At 34.1% G+C, this 22,683-nt stretch overlaps 1 protein-coding gene across 1 annotated transcript; it reads left to right on the forward strand.

Moving 5' to 3' along the window:
* Window positions 1–9,035: 9,035 nt before the first annotated feature.
* Window positions 9,036–21,970, forward strand: LOC128164389 (neuropeptide SIFamide receptor-like). Its single transcript, XM_052828179.1, has 3 exons — window positions 9,036–10,635; window positions 19,376–19,475; window positions 21,159–21,970. Exons 1-3 carry the CDS (start codon window positions 10,362–10,364, stop codon window positions 21,904–21,906), a joined length of 1,122 nt encoding a protein of 373 aa, XP_052684139.1. The 5' UTR covers window positions 9,036–10,361; the 3' UTR covers window positions 21,907–21,970.
* Window positions 21,971–22,683: the final 713 nt, after the last annotated feature.

Genomic DNA, 22,683 nt, shown 5'->3' on the forward strand with positions numbered 1-22,683 from the left:
TAGCCATCCGTAATGAAATGAAAAGAAATGCAACAAATGTAAAAATTTTGCTGAAATAAGAATAATTTTAAATATTTAAGATTTCATTGTTGTAACCATCATTACGACACTATATTCAAGACTGCTTTTCGAACATATACGATTTATCAAGGATTGTTTTTTTTTATTCATGTCAATGAAAATTGAAAACCGTTTTATAGGCAACAAGATAAAAAGAAGAGGAATAAATATATTTGTAATTTTTAAATGAAATCTTATTGAAACCGTAACCAACTACTTTTAATCTACAATAATATATTTGAAGGAGGATATCAGTTTATTAACCTTTCAAACCATTTCCGTACAGACATTACCTTCGGATTAAGTAACAATACTTCTTTCTTGTTGAATAATAAGAACAGAAAGTTTTGCTCAAAGAATGATACTTTGATATTTGGAAAAACAATAGTAGTAACCGTTTTAATCCATTGAAATTTTTCAATTTCCTTTTTCTCTTGTTTCTGTAGCAAGGGGTGTCATGTTTTCATATACGATATGATTATTTTTAAATATTTTAAAAGGTAAAGAGATGTCCATAATTTGGAAAACAACTACACATTTTGAAAAAGTTAAGGCAAGCATTATCATTTTTACACTATTTTTTGTATACGTTTTCATATTATTTAAATCAATTAACAATAGTGTACATGAAAATGTTAGTTTTTTTAATTGAGGATTTTACGAAGAACTAAAAGCTATCTTTTCAAATATTGCTTGGATGCGTTTAAAGTATATCAACTGATTCGCGAATTTTTATCTTTTTTCTATAAAAAAAAATATACTTGGATATGTGAAAAACAATGGTAGTAACCGTTTTAAACCACTGTAATTTTTCAATTTACCTTTTTTCCTTGTTACTGTGACAAGGGGTATCATGTTTTCGTATGTGATTATTTAAAACCTCATTATAAGGTAAAGAGGTTTCAATGATTTGTTTGGACTGAGAAACAATTGGGATTCCTATATAAAATTAAGGATTTTACGAAGAACTGACACCAAAACCTATCACTTCTAATATTGCTTGGATTCGTTTAAAATATACAAATTATTCGCGGAATTCTTTCTGAAACATGTTTTCAATATGGCTTGCCCTCTCCCAGTCAATTTAAAAATCAACAACCGAATCGTAATAAATGTTTTATTGAGATGAAGAGAAAGTTGCCACGATTAAAATGACACATTTTTTAAGAAATAGGAAATAATAACAAAGAAAGAGCATATATTCTTGAACAAAAGCAACTGTTTTGTTAATTCAGAGTCATCACATCATTTATTAAACAAGAAATATCTTATTTTCATCGAACTTGAACAGTGTTTTAGTTCTGTTAATACCACATAGATGAGATTTTCGAGTTAATCAACTTAGGTAGTGTTTTGTAAAATAATTTCGGATTTGCAGCCAGTTTCTCCTTTATTTCTCTAGACGACATTCACAAAGGTATGCGATATCCAATATATGCCTCATAGTGAATGTTTACTCCTGAGGATCCTAACGTTTAATTTAAAGAGTACAAAAAACATGCACTACGTGTAGTTACATGGGGTCTAGTCCTGGGACAATTATGAATAGCTCACTGAGTTCATCTTACATAGAATCTGGTAATGAAACATTTACGAAAATCGTTTATTTCATGCATTTGGAAACGTGATTTAACAAGTGAGTATAAGTACTTCACCAATGTTCTCTTAATTTTTATAAACTCACTGATAAAAATGCCGTTGAATTTGACAACTTTACAGAAAAACAAAAAGCATTTAGGTCGAGAAAAAGAACTTGTATAACATTTGCCATTTTCTAATATGGAGAATGAAATGAAAGACCAACATAAAAATTACATGTACATATTTTATCAAATTCAGTCAAGCGGCATTAAAATCGCATGAAAGTGTGTACATGTACGTTTGATTTCAGTCTGGCAAGAGTTAACATAGAATTACATTTTTTTAAAGCAATAAATTGTCATAAAAAGGCTCAAAAAGATTGATCGGTGCTTCATGTGTATCAATGTTTTGTTGGACAATGGAGAATAACTCGGTTCTTTATCGTTCTTACATACCTCTTTGCATTATTTCTCTTTTCTTGTATGCATTCAAAGACACATCTTACTCAGGAGAGAACATAAATAGGCATTGTGCCTGCTGTTCAATCCAATTCAATGTATTTATATACTTGAATAAAATACTTATTAAATTACATCTTACTCGATGTTTCCCCTTTAATTTGTCCCACAACCATCTTATTTTTGTTATTAGCAGATTCTGACAATGGCTTGCAGCTGATTGTTTTTCTCCTAACGATTGTCTATTGTCATCTGGATTTATTCTTTCTTTTTATGGTAACCCACTCCTCAAGTTTTGATTTCATTGCGCAGATTATCATTATATTTTAAATGAATATGATTTTATTTATTTGATCATCAAAGAAAGATCATTATTTCATAAAACAAACAACATTCATAAGGAAAATCCATTTAAATTCAAGAAACAAACAAATTTTAGGGGGAACTACTTTTTGTGCGGAAGGGTTTTTAGACGAAAATGACAGAAACAAGTAAAGTTATGAATTTTCGATATACTTTTCCTTTTATTATACTTTATTCATTATTCACATTTGTAACATTTGATATGTTTGTGATATGTTCTATAGGCTCTGTGTGACATATAAAAAATTATATTTTGAGATAGTGATACACGTTTAGCATAAAATCATGCAAATTATATAAAATATCTGAATTTTTAAAAGCCAAATTTTGCACGAATTTTACCTTAGAAGCCATATATATATATGGTCAAAAATACTAAATACATATCTTGGCAAATTGGATTAATTCTATAATATTCTTGATATTCAAAATGTTTTTATTTCAAATCAAATTGTAACTATTATAGAAATTGTCTATTTTATGTGCAAAAAGGCCACACAAAAAATTATGCAGCTTCGTACAAATTTTTTGAGTAATCCCTCTATTTAGTGTGACCATTGTGCATAATTAAAAACAATATTTGAAGAAATAACTGGCAATAAATCCTAATCAGGCTGAAATCGCATTTTAGGTGCAAAAAGGTCAAATTAAATTGGCCATAACTAAGAGGGGTGAACACTGACCTCCAATTATCTTTCTATTTTTTAAGTGTGTTTTGTCTACAGCTTTCCACGATTTACTTTTCAAGAAATTTTTGATACAAGAACATTGAGGAGTGGGATACCTAAAAGAATAACTTTTTCTAACTGCTCAAATTTGCATAGTTTCGCTTCAAGCGGGCTTTTCCTATCACTTTTTGTCCGTCCGTTTGTCCGTCTCTCTGTAAACTTTTCACATTTTTTAACTTTTCTTTGAACCAATGGGCCAAATTGAACCAAACTTGGTGCAAGACAACCTAATGGGAAGGCTAATTTGCTTTTTAAGGGGGCGAAACCCTTTTTAAAAGGTTCATTATTACGAAATAGAAGTATATTATCTTCTCAAGAACCACTGCACCAGAAATGCCAATCTTAATAACAAAGTTTGCATACATGAAGATTCTAAATTTTTAAACTGGTGATCCCGGACCAAAACTGGGTACCAATGAGGGGTTCAAAGTTTAACATCGAAATATATAGGGGCAATGTTTAAAAATCTTCTTCTCAAAAAGTAAATGTTAGGTTTGTAATATTACTATGCAAGCATACTTAACTATTGTAGATTCTAAATTGTTTAAACAGTGAAACCCCCCCCCCCCCCCCCCTGGATCAAAACTGGGGCTCAAAGAGGGGTTCAAAGTATAACAGAGATATGTAAGGAAATTTTTTTTTAAATTTCCCAAGAACTTTATTGCTACAATTTGTGATATTACTATGCAGCATTCTAAGATATTCTAGATTCTAAATTATTAAAAACGTGACCCCCAAGCCAATACTCAAGTCCGGAGAGGGTTCAAAGATCAACGTTGAAACGTGTAGGAAATGTGATTTTATTATCTTCCAAGAACTACATTGCTACAATTTGTGAATAAATATTCATGCTACATTCTCAAATAATATGAATTTTAAATTAATGAAGCCATGACCTCTAGGCCAATACTGGGACCCTAAGATAAGTTCACATTTCAACATAGAGGTACATGTATATAAGGAAAATGTTTTCTTAATAAATGCAATGCTACGTTTAGTTATTTCACTTTGTAAGCATCAAATCCTTATATTTAAGTCAAAGTGACTCGACGTTCTTTCACTTTTTAGAATTGTTTATTATATAGTTAATACCACAATTGTGTATTCTTTAATACGTTGAGGGCTAGGAAAATAAGATTGGTCAGTTGGTCTACGCATCTGAGATCTTGGGGTATGATGTCTAAAATATAAGGCTTCTTTTTATGTATCTCAGTTTATTGATAATTCTTTGATTGTATCTCAGTTTATTGACAATTCTTTGATTGTATGAGTGTTTTACAATATTTCTAAAGAGTTTCATATTTTTGAAATAGAATGATACGAGAACTTTTGTTGAGGTAAGCGATGTAGCCCATGGGTCTCTAGTTTTGAAAGTCTTGTTATTATCCCCTCACGCAACTTGTTTCGAGGGGGGTATAGCATCGCTGCTGTGGGTGTGTGTATGTATGTGTGTGTGTCTTTTTCAGCCTTTTTAGCAAAATTTAAAGGAAACCCTTGCATGCATGTGTATCAAACTTCGTACACTTCATTAGCATATTTAAAGGACAAACCCTATTTATTTTCAAGGAATTTTGTTATATATTTTTTAAGATATCGTTAAAATTACAACACTAAGAAATTTTATGTACGACCTCCGGTTCGTGAAAGTAAACATTTCAAATCAACAACTTGATATTTTGTTGTATGTAAGCCCTGTAAAGGTAAGAGGCAAACATTTTTGAGAAATGAGGAGTTGAAAGGATGTCCAAAGTGAAAAACTGAAGCAAGCAGGAGATTAAGTTCACCCTAATTTAATCGAAACAAGCAGCCGTCTGAGCCGTATTTCGGGCTATATTTAACGAATTACTTTACAGGTTCATAATTTCAGAAGAGACTTTGACAATAATCGTCAACATGATTAACCGGGAATTTATTTCATTTTAATCGCCGAAGATACATACATGTACATATATGTTACTCTTTTTAAAATATTGGGTTTAAAATTACGACATGTTTACTCGAATTTTCTCGTAGAGCAGACTATAAATCGCCAGATCTTAGCTACGTTTCCTTTTCAATATGAAACTTAAATTTGCCTACACTTACTGTCTACATGCGTAATGTATGTCACTGGTTAAAGAGAATTTATTAAACTATATTACTAAAATTTAACACGTTTGTGGTGTGTTTTACCTCGTAGTGGGAGCAATTGTATAAACACGTAAATGCACCCATCCCCCCTGGATACACACAGAACGTGCATGGGGATAGGAATAAACGAAATATTTTAATTCAAATGGGTTTTAACAAGTTCAATATTTGGTCTTTTCAATTACATGAGTGTTTATTTCTGAATAATGCATTTCCCCGCACAATATTTTCATTTCGCGAGGGGATGCTCCGCTTTGCGGTGCCCTTGTTTCAGGTTTATTTTTCTTGACCAGTTGAGATGTCAAGAAATACTTCAAATTATCTATCTAAGTAATCCCTTATTATACTAAAGAATGCTGGGTATTTAGGGTCACTACCCTGGTTTACCGCTTGCTTACAGGACAGCAGACAATTTGTTATTTTGGCCTCCGTATGGGAAAGGTGGTTTCTAATTGTGCAGCAGGCAGACATGTAAAGCATAGGGTGTGTTTCTAATTAACTTTGAAGATGTTTAAATCCCACTTCCATTTCCAAAATACTATAAAGCCCCCAAGTCGCATGGCGGTTTTGCTCCCACTCCCACATTTAAACCCTTCCCACCCTCCAGCTCTTTCTGAAAACCAATCCCTACATTTAAAACTTCATTGTGCTCCACTTCCTCTGTTACAGGAATCAAACGTAGTTTTCAGGCTCATCACCTCTTCATCTTCTCATTTCGTTGACCACTGCCAACAAATTAAAATAAAATCGCAAAATTTTTTTATGTTCATTTCAGAAATGGCGTGTCAGCCTGAGATTGGTCTTGCTCTTTGCAATGTGGTCACATTCATTTCAATTGCCATTAAAAACGGAGAGATAATCAAACCCAATACATTTTGTTAAATAAATGTGCTACACATCACGTGTTATGCTAGCGAGCGGAAGCTCAGAATTTTATGTCCGGACGAGGGGGCTTTTGGAACTATTAATCTAAAACCTTGATTTTCATTATCATGTTTATAAGTTTTTCTCAACACAGGGGTAAAATAACTGTATCTGATTGTTGTTCCCCTTGATTGAAATTGATGCTTTATGAAAACTTGTTGGGATTCGAGTGGGTGCGGGAACAAAGACGGTGCATTACAGAATATGTATTTCTGAAAACTAGACGAGGGCAAAAGAGTCCCATTAGATTTAGCTGTCATTACAATTGACCCTTATTCCTAAATAGTCAGCATTGTGTGGTTATGAACAGACTATCCAGTGTGTTTTTGTAAGTGCACTGAGGTGATGAAGAGATACATATAATCATTAAGAATTGAAAAAAAAAACACGGTATGCTTACAATGTTTAATATGTATTTGATTCTTAATATATTGATACAGCAGCGTTAATCCCAAGATAATAATGTAAAGGTTACTGACATGGAATACAATTGAATAATGTGTGCGCACATTGTAAAGACGCCCACGACTTCGCCCAATTCATGCTAATTGCACAGTAATTACATGACAGGTCCGAAGTATTCACATATAAATTTTCACAATTTACAAATTTGTAAGAATCCTTTTCAAGACAGAATGCTTGTATGCTGCTTTATGATATGTTTGACTTGATTTGTTTGTGCAATTTTCCGTATTTAGAATGTCCGAAAAGTTATATCATTTGGTTGATGATAATCAAAAATAAAAAGAATGTTTTCCATGCATGTATAATAATTTTATGATAAACCATAAGCAAAAAAATAACAACTTTTAAAATTAAAATTAATCAAAAATATATTCTTGCAAACACAGTACTCTAGACGCAGGTCTGTAGCTTCCGGTCTAAAAATTCCGAATTTGTTTGAACCGGGAGCAACAAACCTGCACCTAACAGGACTCCTACATGTTGACTCGATCAAAATTTATTTTTGGCGAAACAGAAATGGTAATTGTTTTAGATTTTTACTAAATGTCTTCTTTGTACTTAAGTGACATATTAGTCGAATTTATCAGAAATGTTTGAAGAAGGTGGACACTTTCTGTAACTGACACGTTTCATGGAATGGTTTTTACACAGAAAGAAACAGATCGAAACAATATATTTTCTATTCTACTGGAGGCAAACAAAGTACCTCACGTATCCTTTTTATCTTTATCTCTATCTGGATCCATTGTTGCTTTGTCCATCTATATAATTAAAGATGTTGGATGTCTAACACATCAGGACCTTAATAAGAAAACTAATCAGCAAAAAGTTTATTATATCCGATTCAAATTCTCCAAACAGCGTTGGATATCCCATATTATTCCATTCATGCTTGTGGCTTCAAATAATGCTAATTAGTCTCGTTATCTGACAATACAATCGTAAAAATGACGGATCAATTTATTTCGATGTGAATATACTCTTAAAGTTCTCATTCGTTAAACTAAATTTAAATACTTGATGAGAACAATTTAAATTTTAAAAATTTATGGTTTAAGAAAAACGCCTCTTTCAATGTTGGTGATTTCATTGTTTTATACAAAGAGGAAAAAGAAATAAGCATAAATCAATTAGACATTACTAGGTGGACCAAGATCCCTGGAGCCAGAGAGCAGCTTTTTTTAAGGTACTTTAAAAAATCTCTTAGCGCGGAAGCAACAGCAAGCAAACGAATTTTGCAGGTGGAGATTCACATTAAAATTTTGATATTTGATTGGGGTTTTTTTCCATATTCCTACATTTCATCTTATTATTTAACAACTTGTCAGTGGACTGCGACGTTTAAGGGTCAAATGTTCCATTCCCTCTGTTAGTAAAATTTTGTATTTCCACAAGAGTCCGAATTTCTCGAACTAAAGAGGGTACTGTCACCATATTTTCACAGTGGCAGTGGTTGATTGCTGGCTTGTGACCTTGAGAAATTTTAACCTCTAAGTATGAGACTTCGATGTTTCCCAGCAAGATTGTGAAAAAAAATTCCCATATATTTTATTTACGGTAGGGCCCGACATTCTCAAACTTGAGATGAAACCATCTCTATATTTTCACAGCAGCAAATCTCTATTATGTGACCCTAAATTTCAGCACTTAAGGTAGGAGACTTTCATGTTTCCAAGCAAGATTGCCTTTATGTATACGAAGTGTGAGAGTACAAGCGTTCTATCAATAGTAAAGTCAAAGAAACTTATGTTTAATAAATCGTGCCTTCTCTAAACCAAGAAACAAATGAACGTGTGAGGAAGCGAGTCATCATGTTCCCCAGGCGGCTTGTTTTCTCTTTCTGAATTCATCTAAATGCAATCACTTTTCTTACTTTCCGTTTTATATGTATTTATGAATATTGTTATATTCACTGTCTTAAGATTGTTTATTACAATGTCTATTCTAGTGATGAATTTCAACTTTTTCTATTGTTTCAACATTCATACTCAGTTGAGTTGTGTTTGCTGTTCAATGGCTGTTGTTTACGAGAGCACGGTAATACCGTATCCATTGTGTACGTAACGTAAGTGGTTTATTTCAGCTTTTTTGTTTTGACATGTCTGAGCACACATTGCAACCCTCGGATTACTTAATTCTGCATGTTTCTGCTAGTTATTTTGGTAATAAGACATCAAACCAGCGACGCTCTATTTCTGACGGATCCTACACGCGCCAAGCGTTGACCGCAGCGACCCCTGGTTTTTGGACGCCGTTCTACTACATGTCATAGAAAACAAGCGAGATCTTATTAGAGACGCGCTAATAAAGGAGATAATCTTTCGTTTCGATTAATATTCAAAGTGTTAGCCATCAAAAACAAATCTGTTGTTGACGCATGCGTTTCCGATTCTTTTGCATGAACGTAATGTATTTACAATTTCAGCGGAACAACTCGCTATTGTCAATATGCTTTTCTCCGATAAAAACAGTAGGAGATGTGAATTAAGGGAGTTCCGTTTTTCACGTGTAGGGAGGAGTGATAAATCTGAAGTTGTGCGTAAAAATAATTTTTCCCTCAAACGTGTAATAATCAGTATCATATCAAAATTAGCTCGGTTTTGTTGTGTAGTATAGTTATAAAAATTATTTCGCTCATAAAATATTTTCGATGAATAAATGATAAAAACGAGATAGTAGCCATAAATTTTATTATACATGTCATTTTCTTGAACTAGGTTCTCATTCCTCTTTTGACACATGATTTCTTTGATCAGCATCGGGATAGAAAACCTAAAAAATGAAATAAAATTACAAGGCCATAAGTATTGAGAAAACGATAAAAAATGATAATTTCCACAGTTCTACAGGGGATAATTACAACATGTCAGCACACAGAAAAACTGTACTTGGCTCACGGCGGCTGATGTTAAGAGACCACGCCGTCATTTGCGGATTTACCCGTCCATAAAGCACTGGACATAATTATAGTCTGTCGCCATCCGCGTATGCATCTTCCCTTGGTCCACTCGTAGGGAATTATGACAGGATTTGTATTACAGAAAATCGTAGCTTCAAGGATGTCATCGTCTTCTAACTTAATCAGGTAGAAGGGGAGAAATTGGATGCAGACAATTAAATAAATATTTTCATTAGAAAAGGGAGATCAGGACGAAATGCACGCTTGAACTCTTGCCATGTTGTTCTTAGATTTTTATCAGCAAATAAAATTTGTATAAAACTTCTTTTTTTATTGCGCACATTAAGCCTACTCACGGTCACGTCAGAAGAAACTTTCCAATTCTTGGAGCATATAATTGAGTTAATTGATAAAAAAGAAATCTTTGGACCAAATGAAGTGCCAGGTTACACTGAATCGTTTAAATGTTCCAAGTTGTGAGCAGGAATATTTCTTAAAAATGAACACCTCCAATCAATAAGGATCAAGTAACGAGAACAAAATAAAAGATCGTTAGGCGAACAGCGAAAACATTAGAGCCCGTCATATTCTCCGCTAGGACCACAATCGACGGAACACGCCGTAGTCGCGCGTATTCCAGAGAGCGAACTCCCCCGACAGATAAACCAGGAACACTAGCCATAACCCCCCTACACAAACCACTTATTTTGGTGAAAAGCATCTACCAGTGAAAGATCTTATGATTAAACTGTAATGGAAAGAAATTCCAGTGGTGATGTTGTGAACGGGACCTCCATTTCTTTCCCTGACCTGAAGCACGACATTGACATTATAGTGGTGTATTCCGTGGCTTACTCTCTCATATTTCTGTTTGCTCTGTTGGGGAACCTTACTGTTATTGCAGTCGTGGTCAGACATCGATGGATGCACACCAAGACCAACTTTTTCATCGTAAACCTCGCCGTGGCAGACCTATTGGTCGCACTGGTCGTTATGCCAATCAATACAATGATTAATATATTCTTAGGTAAGTCAGTTGATACTATCATACAATTAACTTAACAACAATATACCCGGTACTTATGCTAGGGTAAAACTTACAATATTTAAATAGTTTCCACGATTTCGATTTGATTTTCTATTTCAGTATGAAAGCCAGGACATAATTCTGATTAATCTTACTAGTTTCAGGAGTATATGTATTCGGGTATTTTTTATTATATTATCAGAAAATTTTCAAAATCAGAAAATAAAACCAAAACTTTTAATAAGAATAAATGAGTGAATCTTTCATTGAAGTTTTTTTCTTCAACGTTAGATCTGTAATATTTAAAATTTGTAAACTGTGTCGTCAAGCTTTGTTTAAGCTGCAGCATCCAACCAGAGTCAATTAAATCAGATTAAACATGCGGTATTATATTATGAATATATGAATCGTGCGCTCGTAAAAATTAATCAATGAAGTCATATTTTACGTTGTGGAATTTGCATAAACCTCTTGGATTGCCAGACATCTGAAATCTTTATTGCATTACGTGAGGTCTATCATGATATTGCGGTCTCGTTTTTCAAAATTTTTCTGAAAATACGTGATGCAAGACAACAGCCATATTTTTCCATATAGACTGGTATTTTGTATATGTTGTTTAATATTGAAAAGAAAATTTTTTATTATTGTGTGATACCAAGTTAATTGTATTTAAACATAACAACCACAACTCTATCTGAACAATATATGTACAATATATATTGAACATGTTGAACTACTGATGTGACATACCTGTAGATATGTGGGGTTTCTCGTCTCTAATTAAACACTTCTCTCAGTAACCGTGATCATCTCACAAAGAATTAGTTTTTGAAAGAGCCAGTTCGTGTAATTATGTCAATAGGCAAAAAAAAAATAAGACAGAAAAAAGTAAAAAAAAAAAAATATAAAATAGCTCGTGCCTTGAAATTGCAAGTCAATATTGATATTGAGAACAGAAAAGCAAGAGCTTGTGACCCCCCCCCCCCCCCCTCAAGATATGATAAAAAAAAACTGTTTTAATGTCCGTTTATTTGCGTTTTTTAATTTAAATTTTTTTTGGTGTTTTTTTTTTTTTTTTTTTTTGGTGTGTGTGTTTTTTGTTTTTTGTTTGGAGGGGGTAGTTCTTTTACTTTTGTTTGGTTGATTAAGAAAATGCTTTCCCACATACATAAATTAAAATTGTACCATATAACAATTTTCCGAGATTTCTATTTATAACAAACCGAATGGTTTTTCCTCCTTGCTATCGCTTTTGATTATATCTTTAGGTAGTTCTTTTTTTGTATAACGGGTCATTTAATGAATTATTTAGATACAAGTCAAAGACCCGCAACAAATGTCAGTAGAAAATTTACTTTCCTTGGCCCATTTCCCATCCATTTTGTCAACCATTTATATTATCCATTCTTGGTAGTCTATTTCTAATTTATATAACACCATTATTCAATTTTCGTGACAATTTTGTTTGCTTTAAAAAAATCTTTAATATTTCATGTTATTTCATTAATACTCACTTATTCTCAAGACTCATATTGACTAATTGTTTTTCAGTTAAGCTGTGTTAAGTGCGTTTTGTGATATTCTCAATGAAGCCGACATTTTGAAAGGCAGCTCATAGCAGGCGTCTTACCATTAATTTGTCCGTTATATGCAAAACAACGTTGATAAAACCGTGAATGGGCTGGAGCGGATACGTGGACGAGACAGTCCCATTAATGGAACAGCAAAACCGCCATCTATCTCGAACGTTGATGTAACTTGACTTAGTTTCAGATTGGGTAACGAACGTTCGTAAACCACCATTTGCTTTTAAGTCTGGGCGCTCAAGTAGGTCGTAATGGACATCTTGCATCTCTAACAGAACTTTACGACGACTATGTAGCGTAGAAATTTAATCAGAATCCGTCTCCTTTCGAAAACTCTTTAACCGTTTTAAATATCCTGTAAATAATAATGATCTGCGTCCTATTTTAATACAACAAGGAAATTAGAAAATCGGTATCGCAGAGGGGGAAGTAAAACACCTATAAAGCTGCTTTGGCAATAGATTAATTTGTCTAAAGAAAACTTGTACGTAATGTCTCTTTAAAAAATAAAACTTTAACAGGTATTTCTTATTATAGTTAGTGAAAAGGTTGAGCAGTTTGAGAAAATGCGAATTTATATTTCAAGATCGTTTGATAAAAAAGTCGATGGGAGCTGGTAGGAAATAATCTGTTTCAGGTGTTAAAACATGAATTATTAGAGACTATAAAATAGTCCGGGCATGATGCTCTGAAAAGTATATCCAATTATCCGATTTTTTGTCTGTATATAATTGAGTAATGAATTGAATAAAGCGACAGTTCTCTCTTGAACACGTGGTTAAGTCATTTATAAAGCAGCCATCCATTCTTCAAACACGTGTTACTCTGGCGGTTGATTTTTTTTCTGATGAGATGGTTTGCCACGATTTCTGAAAAACAAATAGTAAATATCTTCAACTGTATATACGTTTGAATTGCTTAATTGCCCATTATCCTTAACATTTATCATTCTGGTTGAGATATACAAAGAGACAAATCTACACATCCCATAGTTAATTAATTGTTTGCTATTTCTAACTCTTAAAATGTTCTTCTCTCTTTGCTTCCAAAAGTGATCTTCTATTTTCTGTATAGTCTTAGATAATCTGTGACGAACTAACAATCTCTAAGAGTCTTGTACCTATCACTAAAGTGTGGATATGTTTCTTTAAGTCAACTCTTTTATCTCATTCATTTTTCAACAAAGCTAATAAGAGGAACTACTGTATACGTGCAAACATTCGCCTCCGTTTTATTTTTGGTCCTTATGCCCTCATTGTCAACGTGTGAATTTAAAACTGGGCGTATTAAAAACAATTTTGCAGGCACAAAAGGGTGAAAAATAACCCTCTATACAGTACCTCTTCTGATGATTTACACCTTACACAATAAGTTTTGTAAAATACTATGATGTAGTGACAAAAAACTTGTTATATTGCATCGTGAAACTATTAATCCAGACATGAGTCGGTATCCACACGAATTCAGTCTTGGGAGGACATTCTGAAAACGTCTTAGCTCCACGCACATGGTGCTCAATGCTTTCTGACATCAATCACAGACCGGAAGGAATCATTACACGACACCGAGCAACGAAAATCACAGTCCCTGACTGGTCCCCGGACGTTAAATCTTCGATAAATATTGAACAAGGACCAGTCTATCACAGCACCGAAAGTAATTCAAAAATAGTGTGGGTTATTTAGATTATTGCTCAATCCATTTGGAAAGAATCATTTGGGGGAATATTTTGAGAATTTCAGAGTAGAATTTTAAAATTATTATAGCAAAATAAAAAAAAAATTTAAGTCTACAAGAACTAAACACTTACGAAATACTGAACTCAACCGAGTATCATAAATCTCAGAAGGTAGAGAATACATGAATGAAAATAATGCATGTACAATAAGAGGGTCAATCAAAACATATGAAGAATTTTGCCATAGCTATTTTACTTAGCGTCATATTGTTACTAAATTTGGTAGACATAATTGAGCAATAGTTTCAGATAAATTGAAATAAAAAATATACATGTATATTCCTTTATAACTAAGAATCATTAAAAATTTAATCCTGAGAAAATGAGGTCAAGGAGCACGACTAGATTCTGTGTCATGTCAACAATAAACCATGTAGTGTCTATAGAATGGGCTTAAAACCAAAAGTATATTAAAACATGAAGTTAGACTATATATTGTCATGATATTCTATGTATCAAATTATGACAGGATTTATTTCGTTGAACAGAAGTCAGTAACTAAAGACAGATATTCTCATTAAAATTCACTTTATAAAAAGATGACGTCGCCTGACGTCACAGAGCAACGAGAAGTGGTAGCAATATAAATTTAATTCGCTCATAGGTGTTAAAATGTAGTACATTTTTTGGGTAGTGGTACCGGTAACAGTTTAGGTTTTTTTGTCCCCCGCCGCAACGCGGTGCGGGGACATAGAAATGCCGGGCGTCCGTCCGTGCGTCCGTGCGTCCGTGTGTCCGTGCGTCCGTGCGTCCGTGTGTCCGTCCGTCACACTTTTTTGTAAGCGCTCTCATGCCTACAAATTTTGACGGATTTTCATTAAATTTATACCAAATGTATATACCACTATTACCTTGGTCAAGTTCGAAAATCAGCATTGGTCGATACTTTTTGTTGGAGTTATGAGACTTTGACCGCAATAATGACTCGGTTTTATCCAAAAATTGACCTTGTAAGCGCTCTCATGCCTACAAATTTTGATGGATTTTCATTAGATTTATACCAAATGTTTATACCTCTATTACCTTGGTCAAGTTCGAAAATCAGCATTGGTCGATACTTTTTGTTGGAGTTATGGGACTTCGACCGCAATAATGACTCTGTTTTATCCAAAAATTGACCTTGTAAGCGCTCTCATGCCTACAAATTTTGACGGATTTTCATTAAATTTATACCAAATGTATATACTACTATTACCTTGGTCAAGTTCGAAAATCAGCATTGGTCGATACTTTTTGTTGGAGTTATGAGACTTTGACCGCAATAATGACTCTGTTTTATCCAAAAATTGACCTTGTAAGCGCTCTCATGCCTACAAATTTTGACGGATTTTCATTAGATTTATACCAAATGTTTATACCACTATTACCTTGGTCAAGTTCGAAAATCAGCATTGGTCGATACTTTTTGTTGGAGTTATGGGACTTTGACCGCAATAATGACTCCGTTTTATCCAAAAATTGACCTTGTAAGCGCTCTCATGCCTACAAATTTTGACGGATTTTCATTAAATTTATACTAAATGTTTATACCACTAATACCTTGGTCAAGTTCCAAAATCAGCCTTGGTCGATGGACTCGATACTAGACAGCTTGACCGGCGGGGGACCCAGGAATTCTATTCTTGTTACATCAGCGAACCGAACTAAAATGGAATATCAGTATTTGATAAGAAACGTCATCAGACGTTCAGGGGTTTCACTACCGTAAACGAAGAGATATGGTAAAAAATTGAAAACTTCGAGGTACCTAACTTATGTGAGCAAATAAGATGTCAGGTTGAATAGTGTCGTTTAAATTATAGGATGAAAGGCACAAGAAAGTAAGCGTGATATAAAGATATAGTATTTTGCATACTGTGCATGCGTCATCTTGCTCTGTGCGATAAAACATGCTGGGTTTTTTTAAATCGGGTAACAAAGATTCATTTTCATCAAATGAAACTTCGCACATCGAAAATAAGTGTTAGTGTATAAATTAATCTGTTAGTTATAACTTTAATGATATGAATATATATGATAGACAGTCACGTATCCGATTGGCGTAGTTAGAATTAAGTTACCTTGATCTATTAATAACAAAGTAATAAAGAACAATGTTAAAAAGAAAGAGAAAACCCAAAAGTATTACTAGTATCATGAAATACAATTTCAAACTTAAACAACTTAGGAGCATGTGAAAATCAATATTTTGTACTTCAAGTCAACGAAAACTAGATACTGAGAAAGATGATTTGTCAATTGTACCTGAACCTGATGGATTCAAATCTCGATCTTAAAGTTCTCTATTCTAGTGTCATACTGTAAATTCTGTATTTGATGTATATTGATAATGGCGATACTCAAACAAGACGTTCTCGAGATGTTCAAAAGCAAAAAACAAAACAATAGGACGATAGACGATTTATGGCATTCATATGTTCCATATAGCCTTTTATTTTCGTCTCAATCCTCCCACAGACGTCAATACTATTTCGATTAGAAGAACTTTTATTCAAGCGCCTTACCTTTACTGTTTTTAAACGCCTCATATGTCAAAACATGTATGTCTTTCTTATCTATTCTAAATTATGTGAAAATGTAGATATTTATATGATTTATCTTAATATCATCGTTATTGCCAAAACGTGAATTTACTAAACAACGATTTTGTTATAGCATTGTTGTTTGCAAGGACTTTTTATTGCAAATATTTCTTGTCGCGAATTTATTGGAAAAAAAGCTTTATCGCTAAAATGAATTGCTACAAACCAGTTTATAATTGATAGGTTGTAAAAAAAGGTCGTTTCAAATAAAGGACATGGCATACATTATGTCATCAGTGCAAACCACCGCCAACATGTACATGTACAATACTCTCCCACCTGGAGGATAGAGTCCGCTCCTCGGATCATGGCTTGAGATGTTGGAATAATGTCCGATGTATCATCATATTCCGGTATTCGATCTCCATACGTCTTCATTGGCCTAAAAAAGAATATGAAATCTGACACATAATAACCATTGACTACGTATTCAATAAAAAGATTATGCTCTCTATATAGTCAAGTAAATTGGAATCTTTTAATTTTATATATCTTTTTAAAAAGGTCAAATGGACAAGAAATAAGCACCGAATTAATTCTTTAAGGATAGAAATTTCTCACAGGGAATAATTATTCTCAGGTTCCGACCATAAGAAAACTGACATGTAAGAAATCAAATTTTAAATTTGACAATAAAAATCGCAAAAATCGGGCCCCGGTGTCGCTGGAGACCTTGGTTTAGGCACAGTTACCAAATCATAAGTGTATGCCACACATGTTCGTTGGAATATGTCACGTTCATATGACGCCCTTCTACTTCCAGAGAGTAAGGTTGTATTGCTAAACCTTACCCAACGACGAATCTTGTGGGATTAAACTTAATTTTAACAGGAAAATGACTAACAAGATGAAGTTACAATATTTCTCAGACATGTTTCCCTGGTAACGGTAGCCATACATGACACTCCAAACTTAATAATGACCCGCTTCGTTTCAGGTTTATTTTTTTAAGTTTGGGCAAAGTTCGGCGAAATTAACCTTATCTTTTTTGTACAGTTGTCTTTACAGGGTACAGTAATGACACTGGTATAGGGGTCTTTTATTTTACGGCCTCAGAATTATTATCGGTTCTTGTCCGGTTTGTATCGCTCTCGATTTTGATCAATTCATATCAAAGGTTTTCATTCGTAATAAAAACTCCATTAATAATGCCTTTGGGTCAAGTTCAAGGTCACTCTGATGGATCCATATGGCAGTGATGCGGTTATGAGTCATGAAATATATCAGGGTTCCTCTTTAGGCGGCGAACGACGTAATGGGGACACTCTTTCATATGTCCCTCTGCAGAGCGAAAGTCTCAAGTTTGACAAATCACCTAGTCTGTTTCTTAAAGCCAATATTGTCAGTTCAATAATTCTCAAGCTTAAGTTGTTCTTTGAGAAAAAATATCTGACATTTAGACCAATTTACAGTACACCATGTAGTAGTACATACTAAATTTAGATTGGAATTAGACCATACCGAAGTAATTAGTAATGCCAGACGTATCTATCTGGGCACTTCCAAGCAGTTGAAATGGGGCATGGCTTTCTCTAAGGTTTGGAGTGATATTTAACTAATTGTTGTAAAATAAATAGACCATGTCCATCTGTTTCAATGCTTATCTAGAAATTTTCAAATTTCATTCAATAATGAGTTATGTTACGCAAGTCCTTCTATATTCACTCGGGATCAGACAAGAGTAAGACGGCCTTGGGGATCTATTGACAATATTTTACAACTTTGTCTCGATAAATGATTAAAATGATGGGATTTGGCGGTCTTTGACATTTCGATCATTTATGGTTTGCTACCGGAAATTGGACGCAAAATTCATTTTATTTTGCAAACATCGACTCTCTGTGATTTTTCCAGGCTGGTTATATCAATTGACAACTTTAACATCGAAAGAAACGCGGTGCTTTCGTGAATTAAATAGAATACGTACAGGCCCTAAGCGATTCCATTATTTTCTAAATTCAAAAACACGTTCATATTTTACGGAACAAGGACAATTTTGCAGATTCATCAAGATTACATGATATTAATTGGACAGGTGAAAGAAAGAGATCGTCCAAGACAAGGCAACTCTGAATCTGTAACAAAAATCCAAAGATGATCGACCCTAGGCTCGAATATCAATAAAGCCTCGGTGTATAAGCATGTTTCAAAGGTCAAGGCTACCCCGACACAATGTCTAGGGCATTGCATTGAACAGCGTAATTAAACGCACATATATCCTTTTCACGCAGGGGAAAGCAGAGATAAAATGCTAGCATTTACATCACATGCATATCGTTAATTAAATTGATAAATAGATAATTGAACCCAGTACACTCCAATCGGCACTGACCTTATACAACAGTAATGACCTGTGGTGGATAGTGAGACTAAACAATCAGAAAGTGCAATCCTTTGTTCAGAATAATGCGTTTTCCAAATGTTTTCTTCGATCAAGATGTTTTTGAGAAACTTTTCAAGTCATGTACCGATTTCTGAAAGATTTAGATGTTACAAAGACCAGATAGTTTCGTGCATCTCGAAACGTTGCTCAAGTTTGCGGTTGCAGATCATTTCCGTTTGCAATCTGACAGAAATGACATTCCGTTCATATTTAAGTGCCATTACATCTTGTATGTTTCCACAGAAAGGTGTATCATTACAATCAAAATGGCTTACAGCTGCAAAAAAATTATTGTGATTTTTTTATAACATGATGAATATGTGTCTGTTTAACGACAAACACCATTTTGTTAAAGGTTCCTTAGAAATGATGTCCTTTGAACTGGCAGCAATAGATAATTTAAACATATTTAACCAAACCATTGTCTGATATTTTTTCTCCCTTACAGACTGGCGGTATGGTGCAGTGCTGTGTAAGTTGACGCCTTTTCTTCAAGGAATCTCCGTCTGTGCCTCGGTGAATACTTTGGCAGCCATAGCGATTGACAGGTATTAAAGCGATCCGTCTGAACTCAACTTGATTTGTTTTTTCCCCTCGTCACAGTTGTTTTTATCTCCTCTGTATCGGAATAAAAACGTTCTGTTGATTGAATTGTTGATCGGAAGAACATAATTGTAAATGTCCCATCGCTCTGTTGAACAGTTTTGTAAAATATCTTGGCTTGTTGCTATCGGGGTAGTTTGATTAATTAAGAACACGCGCTTCAAATCACGAGATACATGAGATCGGAAATTCACCTCATTCACCTCATCGCCTTAAGGATGTTTGTAAAATTTGCAAACTATATAAGTAGTAAAATAAGTATGAAACATCCCTAACATGTATTAATTTATTACCATACCATGCGTCTTCTTGTGCAGTAACTCATTTGAACGAATACAACGATACTGATATTTTATTCTTTTTACCGAGGAGACAACGCAGTGAATGCATTTTTTAACGAAAAAGAAGAAGGGCTCAAAGATTGTGCGTGTTTGATATCTTTTGTTGCTATCTTTTGTCATGGAAATTATTGATATCCAGTCATAATACAATAAAATAAATTGTTCTTGGCCTCCAAGCAGTCTGAAATAGAAAACTATGATGATGTGCAGCCATCTCGTATTTCCTTTACACCACAGAAATATTGGATAAGTTACCACTTTGTTCAAAAAGTATGCCTAAGTTGCACTTACACATGCATTGTAGTTACCGTGGTACCAGGATGGTGGGAGGAAGTTGTTTGCTTTAACTTTAATCACTTTCATTCCCGAAAGAATGTGGCGTTTGATAAATGCATCAAATGTTTCCAAGTTTCTGGATTTGTTTATGTTATCACATTTTTTAACGATTTCTTGTTAGAAAATATCCGTAATCAGTTTATTTATTCATGTGCCATCTTTTACTTATAATTTACCAAACATCAGACGTTATGCCTTGGGTCGCATAATATAAATACAATGCAATACATGCCATCCACATTTATGAACTCTGCAAATACTACTACTAATTGCAGTGTCATCGGGTTAACGTTTATTCATGACATGCATTGGATTTCATTTTGGTTGGGTATTGGCTAAAAAAAACCTCGTTTTATACAAAGCACATCATATACAACAAATCGGTTTATAGTGACGGAACAGTTTTTTAATTGAAAAAAATTTTTCGATGGATAACTACTTTGGAATAATTTTTATTCGTGGGGGTTTAATGTTCGTGGGTAGCCAAAATTTTTCTGGTTCGCGGGGACGTAATTTTGTTGGTAGCAAGTTCGGGATAATTTTGATAAATATTAAACAAATGCTTGTATATACATTCGTGGGGATGTAAATTCGTGAGCAAGGGTTAACCACGAAAGCCAAAAACATTGGTCCCCCACGAACAATGATGATTCCATAGTATTGCAAATATGACGAGTCCAAGCACTAAGTCAGGGGTTATCCTATTAGAGTTCCTTTTTTTTTTTTTTGGTTAATGTCAGCATTCCTTTGATGAAAATTTATAGTTTGGCGTCTTACTGTATGCTATAGTTACATGCTATTACGTTATCCCCTATATTCACGTAATCACGTTCAAACATTAGTATACCACCAATTTACTTGATGCTATGTTGTTTTGTTTTATTGTAGAAATGGAAATAATTGACGTCTTTGTGTGGGCCTATTATTTGATGTTTCTTTGTTATTTTGCAGGTGCCTGGCCATATGTTATCCTTTAAGCTACAAAATAACATGGAGAACTTGTAAAATAATAATGTGCGGCATCTGGACTTTCAGCGTGGTCTTGATGATACCGTACCTAGTGGTTTATAACTTGGAACTGTACAGTTCCCACCCGGATCTGACATACGTCTGTTCACCGAGGTGGCCGTCCACGACGTTTGAGACAATCTACTTCCTGGCTGGTTCTTTATTGTTTTGTTATTCCATTCCTCTGGTGTTGATTACCACGTGTTATTGTGTGATTGGATATAAAGTCTGGCACAGGAAAGCGCCGGGTGTGTATGGATCTAACGGTATAATACACAGGTCCAAAATAAAAGTGGTCAAGATGTTGGTAGTCGTGGTGGTACTCTTTGCTGCGTCTTGGTTTCCACTGTGGGTGATACAGATAAAAATGCGAATGGATCCACCGTCGAAAGACGACTTCATTCTATTTAATTACGTCATCCCAATCTGCCAATGGCTGGGCTGTGCGAACAGTAGCATCAATCCAATCGTATACAGTTTGTTCAGTAAAAAAATTCGCACGAGGATAAAAACTATCTTAATGTGCAAAAAAGCAGCATACGAAATTCCACGTCAACTGAGTTCGTACGCCAGTACTAGATATGTGTCGGTAGATTATACTAATGGTCACGTGACACTAAGGACTAACGGATTACAAAAAGAGCGCAAAGCGTCTCGAACAGACAGATTATTCAATAATGTTTACGACTGATTTCCGTTATTGCTGTTTCATTCTCTGTGAAGTTGTTGATGCATAAAAAATAATTTTTCATGAATTAGTCTTGTTGAGTTGCCAAATTATATTCAATCCTCCGAGCTATTTTGTTTGTGGAATGAAAGTCTAACAATATAATTAATTAACTGCCTTATTTGCTCACTTTCATTTGACTATAAACAACACAACACTAAACGAATTACCTTTGATGTTAAAGTTTTTGTGTAGATTCCTCAAATCAGGTATGGCCGTTTCGGAAGACAGACATTTTCAACCTATCATTAGTAACAAGAGATTGTAGTCACAAATAAAAGGGTGTTTCTGATCTATCTGCGGTACAAAAGTGCAAAAGTTATTACACGGCTACCAAAGTAGTATAAATCACTTCAATGAAATGACAATGGCCCGTAGGTTTTTATTGGTTAATTAGAGACTTCAAAGTTTATCGGTGCACTTTCGTTTGGTCTCGGGCACAAACAAATAAAGTCGGTGGTTACGGCTTTATGGTAAATCCCACTTTGAGACACAGGATACTATTTAGACACGTGCGGAATGTTTATTATTTTACCGATATTTTTATGATCAAACTTCTTCTGATAACAGTCCGGTATCTATGCCACAAGTTTATAATCTATTGCATCTATATACCTTGTCAAAGCATCAATGCTGGTGAAATCGATAAGACGCCCATGGGTCTTAACGGTCACTATCTATAGATTAAGCCATTTATTTTTGAAATTAAAAAAAAAAGATTTCTTGGCAAGTTTCACTACT

The sequence above is a fragment of the Crassostrea angulata genome, chromosome 10 (genome assembly GCF_025612915.1).
Source record: "Crassostrea angulata isolate pt1a10 chromosome 10, ASM2561291v2, whole genome shotgun sequence".
In the NCBI taxonomy this organism is placed as follows: domain Eukaryota; kingdom Metazoa; phylum Mollusca; class Bivalvia; order Ostreida; family Ostreidae; genus Magallana; species Magallana angulata.